The sequence below is a fragment of the Eulemur rufifrons genome, chromosome 7, assembly GCF_041146395.1.
Source record: "Eulemur rufifrons isolate Redbay chromosome 7, OSU_ERuf_1, whole genome shotgun sequence".
Lineage (NCBI taxonomy): Eukaryota > Metazoa > Chordata > Mammalia > Primates > Lemuridae > Eulemur > Eulemur rufifrons.
This window is the reverse complement of record NC_090989.1, coordinates 174,317,623-174,336,854: the sequence shown is the minus strand read 5'-3', so window position 1 is coordinate 174,336,854 and position 19,232 is coordinate 174,317,623. Positions and strand designations below refer to the sequence as shown.

General features: G+C 39.0%; 1 protein-coding gene across 11 annotated transcripts in view; it reads right to left on the bottom strand.

Moving 5' to 3' along the window:
- MITF (melanocyte inducing transcription factor) overlaps positions 1–19,232 on the bottom strand; it is a 209,850-nt gene that overhangs the window by 21,066 nt on the left and 169,552 nt on the right. For 6 of the 11 annotated variants that reach the window (XM_069473794.1, XM_069473796.1, XM_069473795.1 and 3 more), the window contains exons 3-5: positions 5,810–6,037; positions 4,647–4,730; positions 2,455–2,550 (exon numbers count right to left, since the gene is read on the bottom strand). In XM_069473794.1, coding sequence (XP_069329895.1) covers positions 2,455–2,550; positions 4,647–4,730; positions 5,810–6,037 — 408 coding nt within the window. Of the gene's footprint in view, positions 1–2,454; positions 2,551–4,646; positions 4,731–4,762; positions 5,479–5,809; positions 6,038–7,079; positions 7,245–19,232 lie in introns of those variants that run through there. The other 5 variants (XM_069473801.1, XM_069473802.1, XM_069473804.1 and 2 more) reach the window with 4 other exon arrangements.

Sequence of the window (19,232 nt, the reverse complement as noted above, 5' to 3'; positions counted from 1 at the left end):
GAACAGGGAGCATACCTTACTCACCTTCGCATCCACAGCATCTACCCAGCGCTTGCCATTTATAGTAATAAATGCTAAATCAATCTTTAAAGTAGTTCAGGAGTAGCTAGATAATGAAGGAACAAGACCTCAATGCTAATACGGACTGACTGAAGAGACGTGGGTGCTCATTCTGAAGGAGAGAAACACACAGGGTCATGACGACTATGTTCATAAGATTTGTCATGTGGAAAAGTTCTCCAAGAAGCAAACTAGGATGCATGCTGGAATTTACAGGGAGACTCATTGTGAGGGATATCTTGATTATTAAGAATGATGTTATTCTAACATAAAGCTTGACACGTTATAGTGCATGATGAATATCAACTGCATAAACAAATGCTATTAAATTATTTGAAATGATAATTAATAAATTACATTTAATAATCTAGATGTCATTGAGTACCACTTATGTTTCCAATGCTAAATGCTACACATACTTTATCAAGTGAAATAACCATGTGACATTATTTAACAGCCCCATTTTACAGATGGGGAAATAAGGAACTTCAAGAAGCTAAGCTAACATGCAAGGTCACAGAGCAAATGACAGACTTAGGATTTGAACCCAGGTCTGGTTACAAATTTCTAAATCCTAACCATTGTGTTTCACTGCTTCTCTAGGGAGGCAGGGCAGATCCTTCATTGGAGGTTTCCAAGAAACTGGATGCCTGATTTTTTGGTGGTGAGTATGATGGATATGCAAGAGGAGGTTAATGCATTGGGTACTAGACTGGACCAGATGACTTCAAAGGTCCTCATAAATGCACATACACACACAAAGCCAATCAATGATTTTACAAAACCATGTCAATTTTACAGTCTGATCACCCTCACAGAAAAGTTCTTTTGAGATGACTGGGCCATTGCTAATTAATGCTGCTAGAATAGGGAAAACATTGTAAATATACCCATGTCTTTGGTTGTATTTATAGATTCCCTGGTGTAAGCTCCCCCAAGTGTTTTGCTCATGTTCACCCTAGGCTTCTGACTGCTGACAAGTGTAGTCTGTCTCCTGGGATGCACCAAGTTGGAAGCAGAAGGGGTCTGTGGAAGTCAACCAGGGATCCAAGAAGGTGAAAAGAGTCTTGCATAGAAACATTTATCAGAATGGCAGAACATTTGGATCTTCAAAAATCAGCAGATGAGTTTAAATGGGTAGGAAGTAGGCAAACTCTAAATATTGTAGAAGAAGCTTAGAGGTTTCAAGGGGAGTCCTCACCCTGCAAAAGTTCAAGTAAGTGAACTTAAGGAACTAAATCAAGATGGAAAAGAAAAGAAAATGCCAACTATAAGACTCGATTTGCTAAAGATTTTGGTGTAAATAAGTAAGGGCTATCTCGTTCCTTGGCCAAGGGAATTTACTATTGGAAGTTAGTCTTCCTTTTAAAAAAATGTTTTATTACAGTAAAAAATAACCACATAACATAAAATTTGGCATCTTAATTATTTTTAAGTGTACAGTTCAGTTATGTTACATATATTCACATTGCTATGAAACAGATCTTCAGAATTTTTCATCTTGCAAATGTGAAACTCCATACCCATCAAACAACAATTCCTCTTCTCCCCGTTCCCCTCAATAGATGTTAGTCTTTAAAACACTATTTATTAAGTATTGGTAGTATTACTGCTCTCAGAGAAAACAGAAAATGATTGGCGTGAGCATTCAAAGACCTAGCAAGCAGGCCTGGCTTTGACACATTCAAGCTATGTAATCTTGTGTAAGACTGTCTAACCTAGTTACAAACTAAAACTGAGGGCAATGATGCCACCCCAACTTGACTCACTGAATTATTGCAAGGACTAAATAAGATCTACAGTAGGACTTTGGTAAAATAACATAAGAAAAAAATGTAACGAGTGAAGGAAAATAGATAATATAGGCAAGACTCCAAATTATAGAAAAAAGTAACATACAAGAGTACATACGACCACTGACTTATGAACTATAATTAGAATAAATTTTGCTGTTGAAGAAAAGTAACCCCAATGGGCCTCTATCACCTATGAATAGGAAAAAAAAAAAAAACACCTTATCTAAAAACTGCATTAACTTTTTTCAGGCTAACTAGAATACCACTGTGAATAGTACAATCCACAGTGGTTCCCTTGGCTGCAGTGTACTAGGTCGGGTGTGAGATGGAAGGGGGAACTGGAAGCCTAACGTCCTATTAAAAGTGTTCTTGGACTCCCGGGAATGTTAGGGCTTTATCACGGGGTTACTGATAAACTCATCAAAAATTCTTAATTTCCAATGTTAAAGTCACTTATGTGTGATTCTGAGATAACTCTCCATTCTATCATTAGTAAATTTCTTAATGAATATGTTGCAAAGGTAAAGTAAAAGTCTAGGAAAAGAGGACAGAATACTAGAAATATCTCAAGATTTTCTTTAAGAAAAAAGATCAATACCGTATTTGCCATTTGCAAGGCAGGATCCATCAAGCCCAGGATTTCTTCATTATAACTTGATTCTAGGCTAATGATGTCATCAATTACATCATCCATCTGTAGGAAAAAGGGCAATGGAAGAGAGACAGAGATAAACAAAAACCATGCAATGCAACCCAAAAAGAGATCCATGGTCCTTGCTTACCCAAAACAATAATACTCTTTATTTAGATTCTAAGAACTAACTGTCCTCTTCCCACTAAAGCAAAAATATTACTTAAGACCATTAACACTACTGGGTGATAAGAATGATACTTGCAGCCAGCATTAAATGAATGATTACTAGGTACCAAGCACTGGGCTCAGGGATTTTCACAGGCTAAGTTATTTCCCCGGACAACAAACCTAGCAGGGCTGGTACTATTGTTATAGTGATTTTCCAGCTGAAATAAATGAGTAGGAGCTTGACCAAAGTCACACACATCAAAGGATGGTTGGAGCAAGGATTTAACCCACGCTCTCAACGACTATGCTAAACTACCCGCCCTAAACAGGAAACATGAACCGGGAAACTTCATCTTGAATGACAGTTGCCACTTCCTTTTTTCCCCAAAGACTATGCCTCGTACCCTTCCCTCACCCTTCTTGGAGAAGGAAAACACAGATGGTAATTCAGTCCTTTGGTTTCATAGGCACATGTGGAGAATGTGGCTCCCAGGCCACTGGCTAGCCCTGCACTGATCTTACAGTGACTTGTAAAGTAAGTTTCTCTTTGTACAGCTGCCAGTATGCTTGCTACTCCCCAAGGAGTACACGAGGATGAGGTTATCATTACAGTCGTGGAGCTGACATTCCCACTAGATCAATTTTATTCCTGAAGTACCAAAACATCAGTTATGATAATAAACAACAGTGATTACATGTGCATTGCAGCAGTTGCAAAGACAAGTCTGTGAAAACATTTCTTCGTAAACACCTTACGTATTTGAGCTAGTTGGTGTGTCTGTGCTTGGGTCTGAATAGTGCTTCTTAGGTATATGGTGAAATCTCAGGACTCACAGGGATGCTCCTCTGTGTCTTTTTGCCACTTCCATTAAAGAGGAGGAGCTCCAACAGCACAGGGCTGGGGTTGGAATCCCGGTTCTCCCACTTTCTAGCTTAAGGGCAAAGCCTCTAATGGTTAAGAGCCTCAGTTTGTCAATCTATAAAATGGGGCTTAATAATATTTATTGCCTTATTGGATTCTTGTGAGATTTCAGCACAAACCATATAAAGTGTTCACAGTGCCAGGAGTATAGTAAACACATAAAAAATGAGTCTAATTAAGTGACCCCTGAGAAGAATAATTGGCGACCAGTTAGAAATAACTGCTAGCACACTGTTTGTTAGGTTCCATTTCCAAGTACACTTTGATTTGTTTTGTCTGTCTTTAAGAGATGAGTTTCTAATTGAGTTGGTCAAGAAGCAAATAGACCAAGGGACTTAAGAACAAAACCTTTCTTTGTGATTTTTAATTTTATTTTGAGGGAAATAAAATTAGTGGGCTTGATGTGTTAGCATTTTTAGAATAATTTTTTTCTCCTATGAAAAAGTAATGCAATAGGAAATACAGAAAAGGAAAAAAATGTTTTCTGTTGCTTATTATTCTCTCATATGTCTATACACACAAATATATAAATGGATACAGCATAATTTTATGTATCCACTAAATAGGATGTTATAGAAGAAACTTTACTTGGGAAAATATCCATTAAATATTATTAAATTAATGAACAAAGTTTCAAAATATATGTTCCATGATATTCCATTTATAAAGCAACATATAGATCACACCCATACTTCTTAGTTTTACTAATATTCTACAAAAATTGTTAGCCTACAAATTTGCATAACATACATCGATGATGGTATATAAACGAAACATGGTATTTTATGTCTTATTTATTAAAATTTATGTATTTGAAGCACTTTTTGGTGATTTAAAGCAACTTAGGGGAAAAACAAATTTTAAGTTTAATTTCCTTAGTCACTATTTAATCATGAGATACTATAAAGAAAATGGCCCTGTCCTTAGTTTTCCCTATTTCAAAAAATTAAAAAATCAAGGGGGGCTGGGGAAAAAACCCTTAAGTCATCAGGAAGGTGTGATTAGCCACAAATAGAGATTCTCATCACCAAGTGTTACATCCCTGGGCTGCAGAGTCATTCAGTACCTGCATACACGACGCTCGTGAATGCGTGTTCATGCCTGGGCACTCGCTCTCCGCCCTGTTTTGCTCTTCAAACTTATAAAATCCCTGCAGAAACACAAGCAGAAACAGCCCATGACTTGGATTTGCAAATGGCTTTTCAATGACATGTTCTCACGAGCCTGATGACACAGCAACAAGATGAACTAAGCTTTCAAACAAAGTGGAATCGGACCAAGAGATGAAAGAATGAAGCAAGAACTTGTGTCAAATCATCTTGCTAGATGACAAACACGGACAGAGGAAACTAAGGCGGCTGGTTTGGGAATAGGGGAAAAGACTTAGTCCCTCTAGAAATTAAAATCAATCCAGTGTTAGAAAAGTCACCTCTGAACTTGCATGAACAGTTCAGAGTACAGTAAAATTCCACTAAAATGAAGCTCATCATCTCATAATTTGGAAATAACAGGCATTAAATCACAACTCTCCTCTCAAGTATTTTAATGCTCCAAATTTTGATGCAACAATTAGCTTGAAGGTATGTTTGAGTCTTGTCTCCAATCCAGCCTTTCCAAAAGCAGATTTAATGGGCAGTGGCAATTTTATCATGAAACGGAATGTATCCAGCAATTAAACTTTGGCTTTTCTGCTATGTCCTCATGTGCTATGTTATTCAAATCCATCCACGTACATTCTACGCTTTTTTTTTTTTTTCCAACTCAGGGAGAAATAAAAATAATATTCCAGACATTCACAACAAGCGGAACTTCTAAACCGCCTGTCCCACACCTTTTCTATTTTTGCCTTTCCTTTTTCACCTCCCCTTCTCCTCTCTGCATTTTCACTGCTCCGTAAGCTGAAAGGCATGGAATAGAAGACAGCACTCAGCTAACGAAGAAGGAAGCAAGCGGCAGGAGAAAGTGTCCTTGCCTTCACGTGCCACTTAGAGCAAGCCAGGTCTCCCGTCATACGCCCTAAACCCAATAACCCAGAGACGGGGACAAGAGGCTGGAATGCCGCAACCAGTTGGCGCATCGGGGACAAAGGCTGTTGAATGAGGCCACGTGGACAGACTCCAGTCCATAATTAAGTGCGGGAATAATATCCAACAGACAAGTTATTCAGTGTAAGAAAACAGGAGAGGAGAGGAGAGGAGAGGAGAGGAGAGGAGAGGAGACATGAATTACCTCTTTTTCACAGTTGGAGTTAAGCGTAAGCATAGCCATGGGGCTGTTGGGTGCGCTGCTCCCCGGCACCGGTGGCATGACATGATCGCCAGGCTGGTTTGGACATGGTAAGCTCAGGACTTGGTTGGCATGTTTATTTGCTAAAGTGGTAGAAAGGTACTGCTTTACCTGCTGCCTTTGGGCTTGCTGTATGTGGTACTTGGTGGGGTTTTCGAGGTGGGTCTGCACCTGAACATAGCCAATGGGGGGAAAAGAAGACAGTGTTGTTATTTTTGAGATTCAGACAGTTCCTCTTTCAGGCACAAATATGAAACTGACCAGTCTACCAACAGAATAAATTATTAAGCCCCTGTGATGTACCAGGCACTGTGCTAACGGATTTTGATATTATTGCAGTTGAAAGTCTAACTCCTAGGATTTGGGGTAATACTTTGCCCTATTTTATTTCTCTGCTAATTAATTATACATCTCTTTCAAACCTTGTGCCCTTCTTTTCCTATCTAATAATTAAAAGTTTGAAACTATCTGCAGGGCAAAAATTTCCCCAACACACTTGAAAGGGTTTATTAAGATCAAAACAACAATCTAGAAGAAGGCGTTATAACTCAGTTTATTTCACTTTCCTTGGCAAACAGAACAGCTTTCTGTTAAAAAAAAAAAAAAAAACACAACTCCTTAAGAACCAACTGTAAAATGGTTGTAGAAAATAAATAGAAACATTCTGATGATTAAATCAACTAGCTGTGGGTTAATTCCTCCCACTTTCATTTGGACATGATTATTCAACATTTTAATTAAGAAAGAATTCAAGGTAAAAAGCAATTCCACATTAAGCAGTTTCTTTCAAATGCATAACACTTATATGTATGTGTTTTTAAAGGCATAATTATCAGTAAGCCACCAGGATACTTTGTCTCCTTTCCTATAAACATTAATACAGAATTAGAAATGCTTTTATTTCCAAAACCATGATACTCAATTTAAAGTCACTTTTTCCTTGATAAACACAAATTAATTTTATGAGCTATGAATAGGAGCCGATGAAGAGAGTATAGCCACACACTGGGGAAAAAACATATTCTTCTAATATTAACATTGTTCAAAACTACATTGAATTACTTCTTATGTCATCCAACAATAAACAGCATTAGAAGAGTAGATTTGTGCTTATCGAAAACAGTGTGCCTATTACAATGACATAAAAAAGGTGGATTAGTCAGTTTATTACATTATATTTCAGAGACTGAATATGAATAAGAATAAAGCTCACCTGATAGTGATTATATTCTAGCATTTCCAGCATAACAATGTTGTAGGTGGCCCCAATCCAATGAGAAACGGGCAGAATATTCTTCCCTCTACTTTCTGTAATTCCAATTCGAAGACTAACTGGCATAGAGAAGGCACTATAAACAAGGTATCCCGAGACACCACCGGAAACTTTATCACAGCAGCCCTTCTTATAATAACCTAAGCTAATTAGTTATGCATGTAAAAAAAAAAAAAGAAAAGAAAAAAACCTCGTTCACACAAGGGGCTTTTTTTTTTGGAAGTCCTACGAGTTTGGTCTTAAATATTGATATCAATTCTTCCCCCTGGCTTGACGTCACGCTTTTTTTCATAAATACAAAAGAACCTTTTTAAGTGATGAGCTATCAAAGTCAAACTCACTGTCAGATCAAGGCCAATTCACTATTCATCTTTAGTTCCAGTAGTATTAATAGACAATTGGTATTTCTCTTTCTGTAATAGGTTCCAATAGCTGGATGCCCCCTTTGCAGGAGACATAGCCTAAAAGCTACCATTACCCTAGATTTTTCTAACGGCCGAATAACTCTGCCACTTCCAACTGCAGGATGGCCAGCTTTTAGTATGGGAGAGAATCTGTGCTGAACTTTTAAGTCAAAGGCTTCTTCTTGCATCCTGGTCTCAACGTGCACCTTACTCTTAGCTGGGTGGATGTGTAACTTGCCTACTGACCTCACATCATGAAGAAGGGGAACTATCCTAAATAGAATGCAACACACACACGCAAACACACACACACACAAACTGGATGCATATTTATTTGGAAAAAAGAAATAAATGTCTCTCCAACTTAACTCTTAAACAAGGAAGCATGAAAATTTTTACTGAAAATTTTATAATTCTCAGGTCTAGAGAAGAATGAGTTATCATATAGGACAACTGATGCATTTATGTTTATTCATTTCATTTATTTACTGTTATTGTGTGCTAAACACAATACAAAGCATAGACTATATATTGTGAACACACAGAAAGCAGATATAATTTCCAGCTTTAGGTAACTTAGAGTCTGGAGTGAGGCAAAAGCAGAAAAGAGCCAAACTGTTAATAATATACATCTAAAAATTATAATAAATGCTTAATACTCACTGCTCAAATGGAGAGATGATATTTTAAGCACAAAAGTCTGAAATTCGATAATTTTTGTCTACATGCCCAGGATAATGAAGTCCTTTAGGTTCACAATCTCAAATTATTTCAAATGACTGATTTAACATGTACACAGACGTTCACAGAGACATTTTAAGTTTCATAAAAGGGTCCAGACACGATAATGATGAGGACAATAGACATTACTAAAATAAACATAAAATGAGGGCAATGAGTGTAATGTGCTTATTTCACTATTACACTTAAAAAAGAAAGAGCTGCACATTTAAAAATAAATGCTAATTCACTGGCAGATCCTTATTTTTTAATGAATCAGAACAAAATGCTTCAGTAAGAAAAAAAGCAACTTGCTCCCTATTTGGCGCTGTCAGTGAGGTCTTTACTACAACCAGGACTGGGTAAGCAGAGTGGGATGTATTTTGTTCTCTTATTGCCAGTGTCTTTTTAGTTTTCAGGGAAGTTAGAAGCAGATGGCCTGTTAACACTATGCAGCAGACAGAACATCTCCAGCTGTTTCTAACCCAAACTCCTCAAACAAGTAACATAAATGAGGGATATGAGCTGTGAGGTAATAAGGAGTAGTGAGGTCTGTGGCAAACCAGAGGACACATGTCTCATCTAAGAGGAACAGTGGATCTAAGCTGCAGACACTTATGGCCATGTGGGAATACTGGTTTAGTCTAGCTAGATCTCCCAATTTTTCAAGGGTAGCTGGCAATCTGAACTTCTTTTGTAAGTGAAATCCCCTTAAGTTGAGAAAATGGACACCCCATTGTTACGTTTTTCATACAGTACAAGACTCAGCCCACAAACCACTAGTACATGGTCTCTGTTTTACATCATCTATGAGGATATTCTTCACATTAACATTCCCAGGGCGATGGCCCAGATTTTGAGAAGTTCCTCTTCTGAGAAGTTAATGTCCAAATCCAGGCGTTTCTTGGCACTTCTTTGAGAAACAACATGCCTGACAACAGTCAGCAGAGTAGTTAAGAACTGGAAACCTGAGTTCGAATTTTGGCTGTGCAACTTACTATTCATGTGACCTTCTGCAAGTCATTAACTTCTCTAGGCCTTCCTCTCCTCATGCGTTCAATGGGAACAATAATTGCACCTTTTTCATCGGGGTGTTTTCAGCATTAAATGAGATCACGTCTCTAACAGGCTTAGCAAATATCTAAACAGCTGTTCTCAAACTTTTCTGTCTTAGGACCCTTTTATACTCCTCAAATTTATTGTGTTCCTATGGATTACATCTATCAATAGTTATCATATTAGGAATTAAAAGTGAGAAATTTTGAAAACACAAGACTACATACACTAGCACATAACTCACTGGATGTCAGAATGATGACATCTTAGCACATCATATACCCTTTGAAAAACTCACTGTATATTTGTGAGATGAGAGTGAAAAAGAAAAATAACATCTTGGTATTATTGTGAAATAGTTTTCACCTGGCAGAACCTCTGCAAGGGTCTTGGAGACCAGCAGGGCTCTCTGATCACACTTTGAGAACCACTGACCTAGAATACAGTTAGCACCATCACTGCCCCAGTGGACAGGTGGCATGTGACATAGCTTCTGCTGGTCCCACCTCCCTCACCCAGAAGATGCTATAGAAAGATATTAAGCCTGTCCAAACTCCCTCAAAGCATTATTATGAGGCTGTACAGCCCTTTGACCATTTTAAAAGCCATATAAATATGACTTTCTATCTTCTACCATCCTAATTCATAGCTTTTTAGTCAATAACTTTGCTCTCATTAATTTTAAAACAGCCAATCAAACAAGCATGCAAATGAGAATATATATGTAGCATTAAAGAGGACGGAAACATCTTCATGATTTCCTGATAATTTCTGCATGTTTTTGACCTTCAAATCAACTACCCACATTCAGGAATTCAGGTAGCAAAGGTTGGGTGTTGCTGACCAGTTGAAGCACAGAACACAAAATAAAGCTAGGCTACTTCATACTCTAATCATAATACAGCATTGATGGATGTAATTTTTATTTCATATAAATTATGTTAGCTATCTGAATCAAAGTGCAAAAATACAAAGGCTCTGAAACTTTTCTTCTTTGTTACTGCTTCTATCTTTTTTGCCTCTTTTCCCTTTTTTCACTCAGATGTTGCAGGAGAATTGGAACGGATCGCCTCCTAACTGTCACACGTTAGCTTCGCCACTTCCTGAACAGCACTGACAGGTTATTTTCCGTCCGCCTCATTCTACAGAGATCCTGGTGCACATCAGATGCCAGTGGAAGATGGTGGCTGTAGATATCACCGTCTTGACTGACAAAAGAATTCACTGGGGGGAAAAAAAAAAATCCCCATCTGAAAGTCCACTGGTCTTCCATGTCCTCTCCTATTTGTAAACAAGAATCTGAATAAAATTGAGCGAAGATTTCCACAATCCTTTTAGTTTATAATTAGTTTTTTTTAACAAGCCAATGAAGTATTCAGATTTCTTACTTATGTTTAAAGGAGAGAATTTGTTCTTTTGTTCAGTACGTTTAAAGAAAATGAAAGGGATTATCATTTAGTCAACTGCTATCCACCAGCACCACCACACCAGTACTCTTTTCATACTGTTTCTTAAATGGCAATTTACAGAGAAGGTCAATTATACAATCATAATCTCTGAACAAATGGTAAAATAGAAAACGCCAGGCCAGGTGCAGTGGCTCATGCCTGTAATCCTAGCACTTTGTGAGGCCTACGTGGGAGGATTGCTTGAGGTCAGGAGTTTGAGACCAGCCTAAGCAAGAGTGAGACCCCATCTCTACTAAAAATAGAAAAATTAGCTGGACATGGTGGCGTGTACCTGTAGTCCCAGCTACTCAGGAGGCTGAGGCAGGAGGATCACTTGAGCCCAGGAGTTTGAGGTTGCTGTGAGCTATGATGACACCACTGCACTCTGGCCCAGGTGATAAGAGCAAGACTCTGTCTCTAAATAAATCAATAAATAAATAAGGGAGGGAGGGAGGGAGAAAGGAAGGAAGGAAGGAAAAAAAAAAAAAAGCCAGCTTTCTTAAATGACTCAAGCAAAGCTTTGTATAGGGTCCTATCTGATAAATGTCAAGGTTCTTTTCAGTCCCACAATCATAACGTAATGCAATGTGTGTATACATATGTTCTCAAGAGACATAATCTTGTTTTCTATACAATCTGTACAAAGGTATCCTTAACAAAAAAAAGGGGGGGGGGGGGAGAACAACAACGATATGAATCCTGACCTAAGAGAGAAGAATCAAAATCAGATGCAAAGAAAAAGCAAAACCTGAAGAGTACCTGAATAAAGGAAGGTTGGAAACGACTAGGATGGATGAGCCCAAGGCCTTTTCTCTGTAACAGTGGTCTGTTCATTAGCCCAGCCCGGTATGCTGCCTGTTTTTGCATGGCCCATAAACTAAGAATGGATTTTACATTTTTAAATGGTTGGAAAAAAATCAAAAGAAGAATGGTATTTCATGACACATGAAAATTATATGATACTCAAATTTCAATGTCGATAAGTAAAGTTTGATCAGAACATGGCCACACCACTAGTTTACACATCATCCACAGCTGCTCTCTTGCCACCAACTGCTGCATTGAGTAGTGGTGACAGAGTCCACGTGGTCCCCAAAGCCTAAAACATCTACTCATAGGCTTTCTATAGAAAACCCCTCCACTCTAGGAAAGCTTTACTGAACTAGAATGGAACTTTCCTATGAAATAAAAGTTTCAGCAAGGTTTGGAGGAAAGAATGAGGTGGTTTTCATACCAAAAATTTGTAGATGTATATATAATTTTATAGTTGTTTTTCCAAATATTGTCTTAACTGGACAAGCATACATGTAAGAACACAGGAAGTGCTTAATTATCCCTATTTTAAAGATAAAGAAACAGAAACTCTGAGAAGAAAGTTAAGAGACTTGCCAGGATTGGAAACCACAGCCAGGCCTCAGTTAATCTGCCCATCATGATGAATGACAGAAAACTTTAAAATATTCTTTCATCTTTCCCTTGCGGTACTTTTTCTATGGCGCCTTCACTGTTGATCAAGTCTCATCTACGGCTTTAACTGAGTAAAGAGGGAAAGATTAAACTATAAAGCCAGAGGTGTACTTACGTACCCCATAGGTGCACAAATAAACAGCTATGAATTTACATTGCATATTTATGGGTCTGTATACTTGTACACCACTCCCTGTCTTGTTATTTTGTAGGCTTCTGAATTCAGAGAAATTCAGAGAAATGAGTTGTAAATAGGTACAAAAGAAAACAATAAATGTACTTTTCGGAAATTTTGATGTTCTAATAGAATAAACTAGACCAGCCCCACCAAAAATTCCTAGCATGGCTTTTATCCTTAGCTAATGGCCTATGAAACAGTGTGCATACAAACTGCAAGATGGGTCTGCTTTGGTTTTAGGACAAATGACATTTAGTACTCTCAGAAAAAAAGGCATCATCATAAAAAAAATCCCAATATATACATTATTTTTTTCCTCTCTCAGACACAAATAAGCCAAAGATCATGGGAATAAAAAGAACAGTAAGTTTTTATCTCAGCCAAATAGAAGTAGGAGGGATTTAGGAGTTGTAGCTGTCTGCCTATAGAGTATTTATAATCTGAAAATGAAAACACTACTTTCAGAATCAAATTTTTATGGGAAAAAAAGCAGTAAGACCCAAACAACTTAACCCATCACTCACTCTAAGAGAAAACCATTTCTCTAAAGATCTTGTAAGTCATTAATGCATGGATATACATATTAAACAGCAAGATTTTTTAAAATATAAAAAAAAACAGAATTAGCTTCATTCTCTCAAATTTGTCTCTATGTACCAGACGCTATACATTTTATATTCTCTCCTAACTTAGGTCAATTCAAAATAAAACTAAGAAAGAAGTAATATGAATAACTACATAAAATATTTTTTCAAGTCTCTGCCCACAGTTGTGTTGTGTGTTTAAATTATATGATGACAACTTCTGACTGAATACAGAAACAACTATTGAAGAGATTTGGTTTTGATGGTTTTAACTTCTTCGTTTGAGTTGTTGCCACACTCTTGCCATAGATAGAAAATTAAATACAGGACTGGGTGCAAATCTTAATGTGTATACAAATCACTTGGGGATCTTGCTAAATGCAGAGTGTGATTCCATAGGTCGGGGCTGGAGCCCAAGATCCTACACTTCTAACAAGTTCCCAGCGGTGCTGACCCAGCTGGTCTAGAGAACACGCCATACTCTGAGTGGCAAGGCTTTAATATGTTCTCACCTGGACTTCTGCTTTCATCAAGAGTTACACGTTCACCATTCATTCAATAAATATTACCTGAACATCAGCTGGATGCCAGGCAACTCTGCTAATCTTACACTGATTGTTCAGGGACTGGCGTCACAGAAAATGTGACATTTAAGCACAGACCTGAAATTAGTGAGATGAGCCAGGCAGACTGGCAGGAACAACATTCCAGCCCAGTGCGAAAGCCCTCAGGTGTGAACAAGCCTTGCATGTTCGAGGAACCGCAAGGAGGCTCTTCATACACATTCTTTACTTGGCTTCCAATTCAACACACTTGCCTGGTTTTCCTCTCACCTCCTTCATTTCTTCTCACTCTCCGAGAGCTAGTTTTCTCCTCTTCTCTGCCTCTTAAATGTCAGAGTGCCTCAAGGCTCAGAACTTGATTTTTATGCTCACAGCTCTGGTGATCTAACCCAGTCTCATAGATTTAAACACCCCAGCTCAGACTTCTTCGAACTCCAAACCCAGCTCTGCCTCTTTATGCAAAAACACCATTTGCAGGCATCTCAAACTTAGCTTGCTCATCATCCCCTCCAAATCACTTCCTCCCATGGTCTTCTCCATCTTATTAGTTTCCAACTCCATTTTTTCTATTAAGATGGAACATATGAAATTGCCATTTTTTTGCAGGTCTTCATATAGTTCATCCTAGTTACTCATTCCAAAAACTTTGGTCATCTTTGACTCCATTCTTTCCTTCATACCCTATATCCAATCCAGGAGTACTGGTTCCGTTTTCAGAATACATCCAGAATTTGACTAATTTTTACCCACTACTGTTACTACTCAATCCAAGCCATCATCTTTTCTCACTTAGATGACTGAAATTCTGACTCTTCTACCTTTTCCATACAATGACTAGAGAGATCCTTGTAATCCTGTCAGATCATGTCACTCCTCTGCAAAAAAAAAAAAAAAACAGAACAAAAAAACCCCAACACCTCTAATAGTGGTTCCTTACTTATCTTTGAGAAAAAACAAAGTACTTACAAGTCCCTATACCAATGCTATTCACAGTGCTTGTTAGAAATGCACATTCTGGGGCCCCACTCCAGAGCTAATGAGTCAGATTCTTTAGGTGTGGTGCCCAGAAATCTCCACTAGCTGATTAGGTCTCAGGGTGGATTTTTATATGCACCAAGGTTTGAGAACCCCTGCCCAGTATGTCCACTTCCCTACCCCGGCCCACCCCAGGATCATTACCTCTTTGACCTTGTCTCCCACAACTATCCTAAGGACTTACTTAAATTCCCAACCCACACCCTGCCAGCGCTCCTGGTCCAATGTGGCTGGCATGCATGGAAAGGGGGGAGAAAAGAAACTATGAATAAGGGGCCAGATTATGTAGGCCCTTGTAGGATTTCTAGGCTAGAAGGAAATGGAGATTTGACAGTCCCTCACTCCTTCTGACTAAGTCAGACAGCTCTGAAGAAGCTAAGTCTGTAGTCCAGGTGGCTGATTCATAGCCTGCCAACCCTATTCCACGAGACAAAGCTTCTTGTTCTATCAGGGTCTGCCCCCAAAGACTGCCGATTCTTACAGCTGGCATCTAGGAGTGCTAGAGGCCAGTAAGGCCTTGAGAGTCTCCAAAACATGGCCAGGAGCCTGGAGATCTCTAGCTGCAGACCACTTGATATGTCACAGTTTAAAGCAAAGGAACCCAACCTGGTAGCCCACAGACACAGTCCACGGGTATGGCTTACTGGCTACACAATGTTTAGTGGTCTAGAATTTGTCACCAACAATTAAAAACTGGGAGTTTTCACACCAAAATGTGGATTTCTGGTTTCTCAAACCTGCGTTTGGGTTTCTCTTTTTTGGTTGATAAATCAGAAACTCTAGCAACACCGAAGTGCAACTCTAGTGGGCCAGCAACTGCACAGAGTTCTGCAAAAGCAGCAGCTCTTCACATGAAGAACATGAGCACATACTCTTCATTTTGCCACATCCCCACCACTCTTTATTCTGACATTGACAACTGGCCTGCTTCACTCATTAACCTGTCTGATTCCTGAAGACACTGAAATCTGCAAGCCCTGCCTGACCCTCTCACACTCCACATCCCTGGAGGCGGCTTCAGATCTGATGGAATGGGAGTGGCATGAGGGGATTCAGAAAGCCACATTAAATGAATAATCTCATATGAGAAAATAAATTGGTAGAACTGTGACATATAAAATAAAAGCCTATAAACTTGCAAAAGGTATACAGTTGTCCATCCAGCAATGGTACTTTTTAAGAACTTTTCTAAGGAGATCATCAGATATAGGGCAAAGATTTAGCTACCAGGATGTCATCAGAGCATTATCTCTAACAGGAGTGGGCAGACTACTGCTCCAGGGCATGCTGCCTATTTTTGTCAATAAAGTTTTGTTGGAACACAGCCACTCCCATTTATTTATGTATAATTGATGACTGCTCTGAAGCTATAACAGCATGAGAACCTAATTCAGGAACAGACCTGGTGGCCCAAAAAGCCTAAAATATTTACTATCTGGTCCTTGGGTGAAGTGGGTGCAAAAAATTTATCCCCCATTAATTTCTAATAACAAAAACATCAGAAACAAATATCCAATAACAGGCCATGGAGTAAATTAATTATGAGGCAGCCATATAGTTCAGGCTTTTCAACCTCAGGACTATTGACACTGGAGCCAGATACTCCTTTTTTTTGGTCTATGCTGTGGGGGATGATCTGTGTACTGTACAATGTCCAGCAGCCCCTCAGGCCTCTACCCATTGGATGCCAGTAGCCCCACCCTAGTTGAAACAACCAAAAACATCTCCAGACATTGCTAAATGCCTCCTTGGGGTCAAAATTGCCCCCAGTTGAAAGCCACTACATACAGATGGATAGATACTACGCAGTCATTAAAATTCTTATTTATTTAGCAATATTTAATGAGAGGGTAAGTTCATAATGTAAATGAGCATACACAGCAGGTTAAAAACACTATATACACTGCTATGCCAAACTGATTTCAAAGTGTTATTTCTACATATGCATAGGCCAAAAAAAGACTAATGACAAATCATTCAGCAAAGTCCTAACAGTGACTATCCCAGAATGGTAAAATTACCAGTGATTGCTATTGTATTTGTTCTTTTTCTATATTTTCTATAATGTATATGGCACTAACTTTGTAATTTAAAAAAACCTATATATTCCACAGAAATGGAAGCCCATACATCTAGATAAATAAAATGATATTCAGACAGAATTCCTCTATTAAAAATTGTGCAAACAACAAATACACCCATAAAGTGGTTATACAATGGCAAAATTCCCCTTGTTTCAATTTTTTTCTTGAAATATTTCATCAGATTAAAAGGATCCTGTTATTTATGAAATTTTTAGTCTAACATTCAAGCCCGGACGGTTTGCGTTTGCACAATATTTGACACATTTTTTATGGTTTTGGAAAGGGCCACGATTACGTGGTTCAACGGCGCCCTTATAATAGCCCATTGTGAGGACCGCAGTTTCCCTCCTCATGGGAGTTGCAAGTGCAGCATTCCACACGCTAGAACTTTTCCACGTGCCCCAGTTTAGCACTGCTTCAGCATCGCAGACGCCTTTTTGTTGCAGCATTTCCCCCCTCAAATGCCCCCATTGTTTGCAGTTTATCGGGTATTAGAGATGATTACAGCCCAGGCAGAACAACTTCTTCTCATAAGGACCGCCACTCTTAAGAAACTGGCAGTGGTCAAGTTTGTCAGAGATGAAAACATTGCCTTGGGCTTAAGCAAAAGGTCAGTCAGAAAGCCTCCAGGCAGAGATGAGAGCTGAATGCTGCTTGAAGGTCAAGTCCACACGAGCCGAAAATTGGCAAAAAGCAGCTGCCTCATCATAACAGACTTCAGGATCTATATCATGAGACCGAGGGGTCCCCCTGGTTTTTGAGGCACTGCATTGTCTTGGACGATTCTGAAGGCCTGCTTTATAGATGATGTGATGATACAATTCCAGATTGGAATTAACCCTGCCAGTAACAGCCACAGCTCAGGAGCGCTTTCCAACTGTGTCAGGCGCTGTGCTGAGAGCTTTGCACCCAGGCTTACTGCAACCACCCCCATGTAACAGCCCACTCATTCATTCAACCAGTATTTACTATGTATGCACTTGTCTAGGTGCTGAGTATGGAGCACCAATTAAAGAAAAGCCCCTGATCATATGGAAATCATATTTAAGTCAGGGAAGCAGAGAAAAACACAAAGTAAATAAACCAACAACGAAATAAGAATCTCATACAGTGACGAGTGCAACACAGAAAATAAAACAAAAAAGCCATTGGGAGAGAAGAAAGCTACTCTGTGGAGGCACATTCTGGCTGGAACCTGAGTGATAAGAGAACACTAGCTATGCTGAGTTCCAGAAGGGCTTAGATCCTGAGGTAGGAAGCAGCTCAGCACATTGGGGGAACAAGAAAGAGACTGACAGCCACAAAGCCAGCATGGCCGAAGCAGTGAGCAGGTCAGCGAGTGGCCTGAGAGAGGCAGTCGGGGCCAGATGTTGTGGAGCTTTGTGGGCGTCTGAAAGGGATTTGATTTTTCTTCTCTGCTACTTGAAAGACGCCATTGAGAGGTTTTAACAGAGAAGTGATATGATCTGATGATCATTTTAAAAATGTCATTCTGGGGTCGATGTGGATGGTTAGTAAGAGCAGATACAAGAGGAATAATAGGAATGTTCTACAGCCATATATATGAGAGATCATGGTACCTTAGACGAAAATGTTAAGACAGTTGGATTTGAGATAGATGGTGTCAGATCTTGTCTCTGGCTTCTTCTTGGCTTGCATCAAATCTAATTTAAAAATAATCCATATACTAAAGGACTTTCTTAATGCCCTCAAATGCCTCATACCATCATGAACAGGTTATTACAAATGAAGCACACAGCTGTAAAATACCCCGCATCTACCTGCTTGGGAAACATACCACTAAGAACATGGCCCACTGTGAGAGTGAAATGGAGAGAGGCAGTGTAGACTTGTTAAACATCTGGCTGGAATTGTAGACAGATCTAATTCCAATCCTGGGCAAGCTGCTTTAGTGCTTTGAAACCTCAGTTTTCTATTTGCAAAATGGGCTCATGGATCCTAAATACTTAATAGTTGCCGGAGATGAGGATAAGTTTTTAAGTGACAAAATGCATGAAAAGTTCTTGGCACGTAGTAAATGCTCAATAAATAAATAATATTCGCTATTATTGTTAGTCTTGGAATTTTTGCTCTCACATCGAAGTAGATCAGTGTTAAATCATATAGCTCATCAATCTCAGAAAAATATACAGTCACCTTGAAGGAGAGGAGAGAGGAAAAGGAGAAGGGACATATTCGGCCTCTTTCAGGCATCCCTTTATCTTTTTCTCTTTAGCTAACTCAAATATCACAGCTAGATGGTGAGGGTAAGAGCAAAGGGGGAGAAACAAGAATCTTAGAGCATGGGACACCTGCATGCAGGAGTCACATACAGAAGGCTCTTATGAAATCTTTCTTCTTTCCCACTTCCAAATGAGCTGGCTCAGTCACTGCTTCTTAAACTGGGCTTTAGAGAAACTGTATACCCCTGAAATTTGTATGCAAACATCTGACTATGCATTCTTCTGGGGAGAGGTTTAACATAATGTAAGACTTGAAGATGAAATTATGTCTAGGATTTACAAGTTAGGGGGAGGTATACGTGAAACACAAT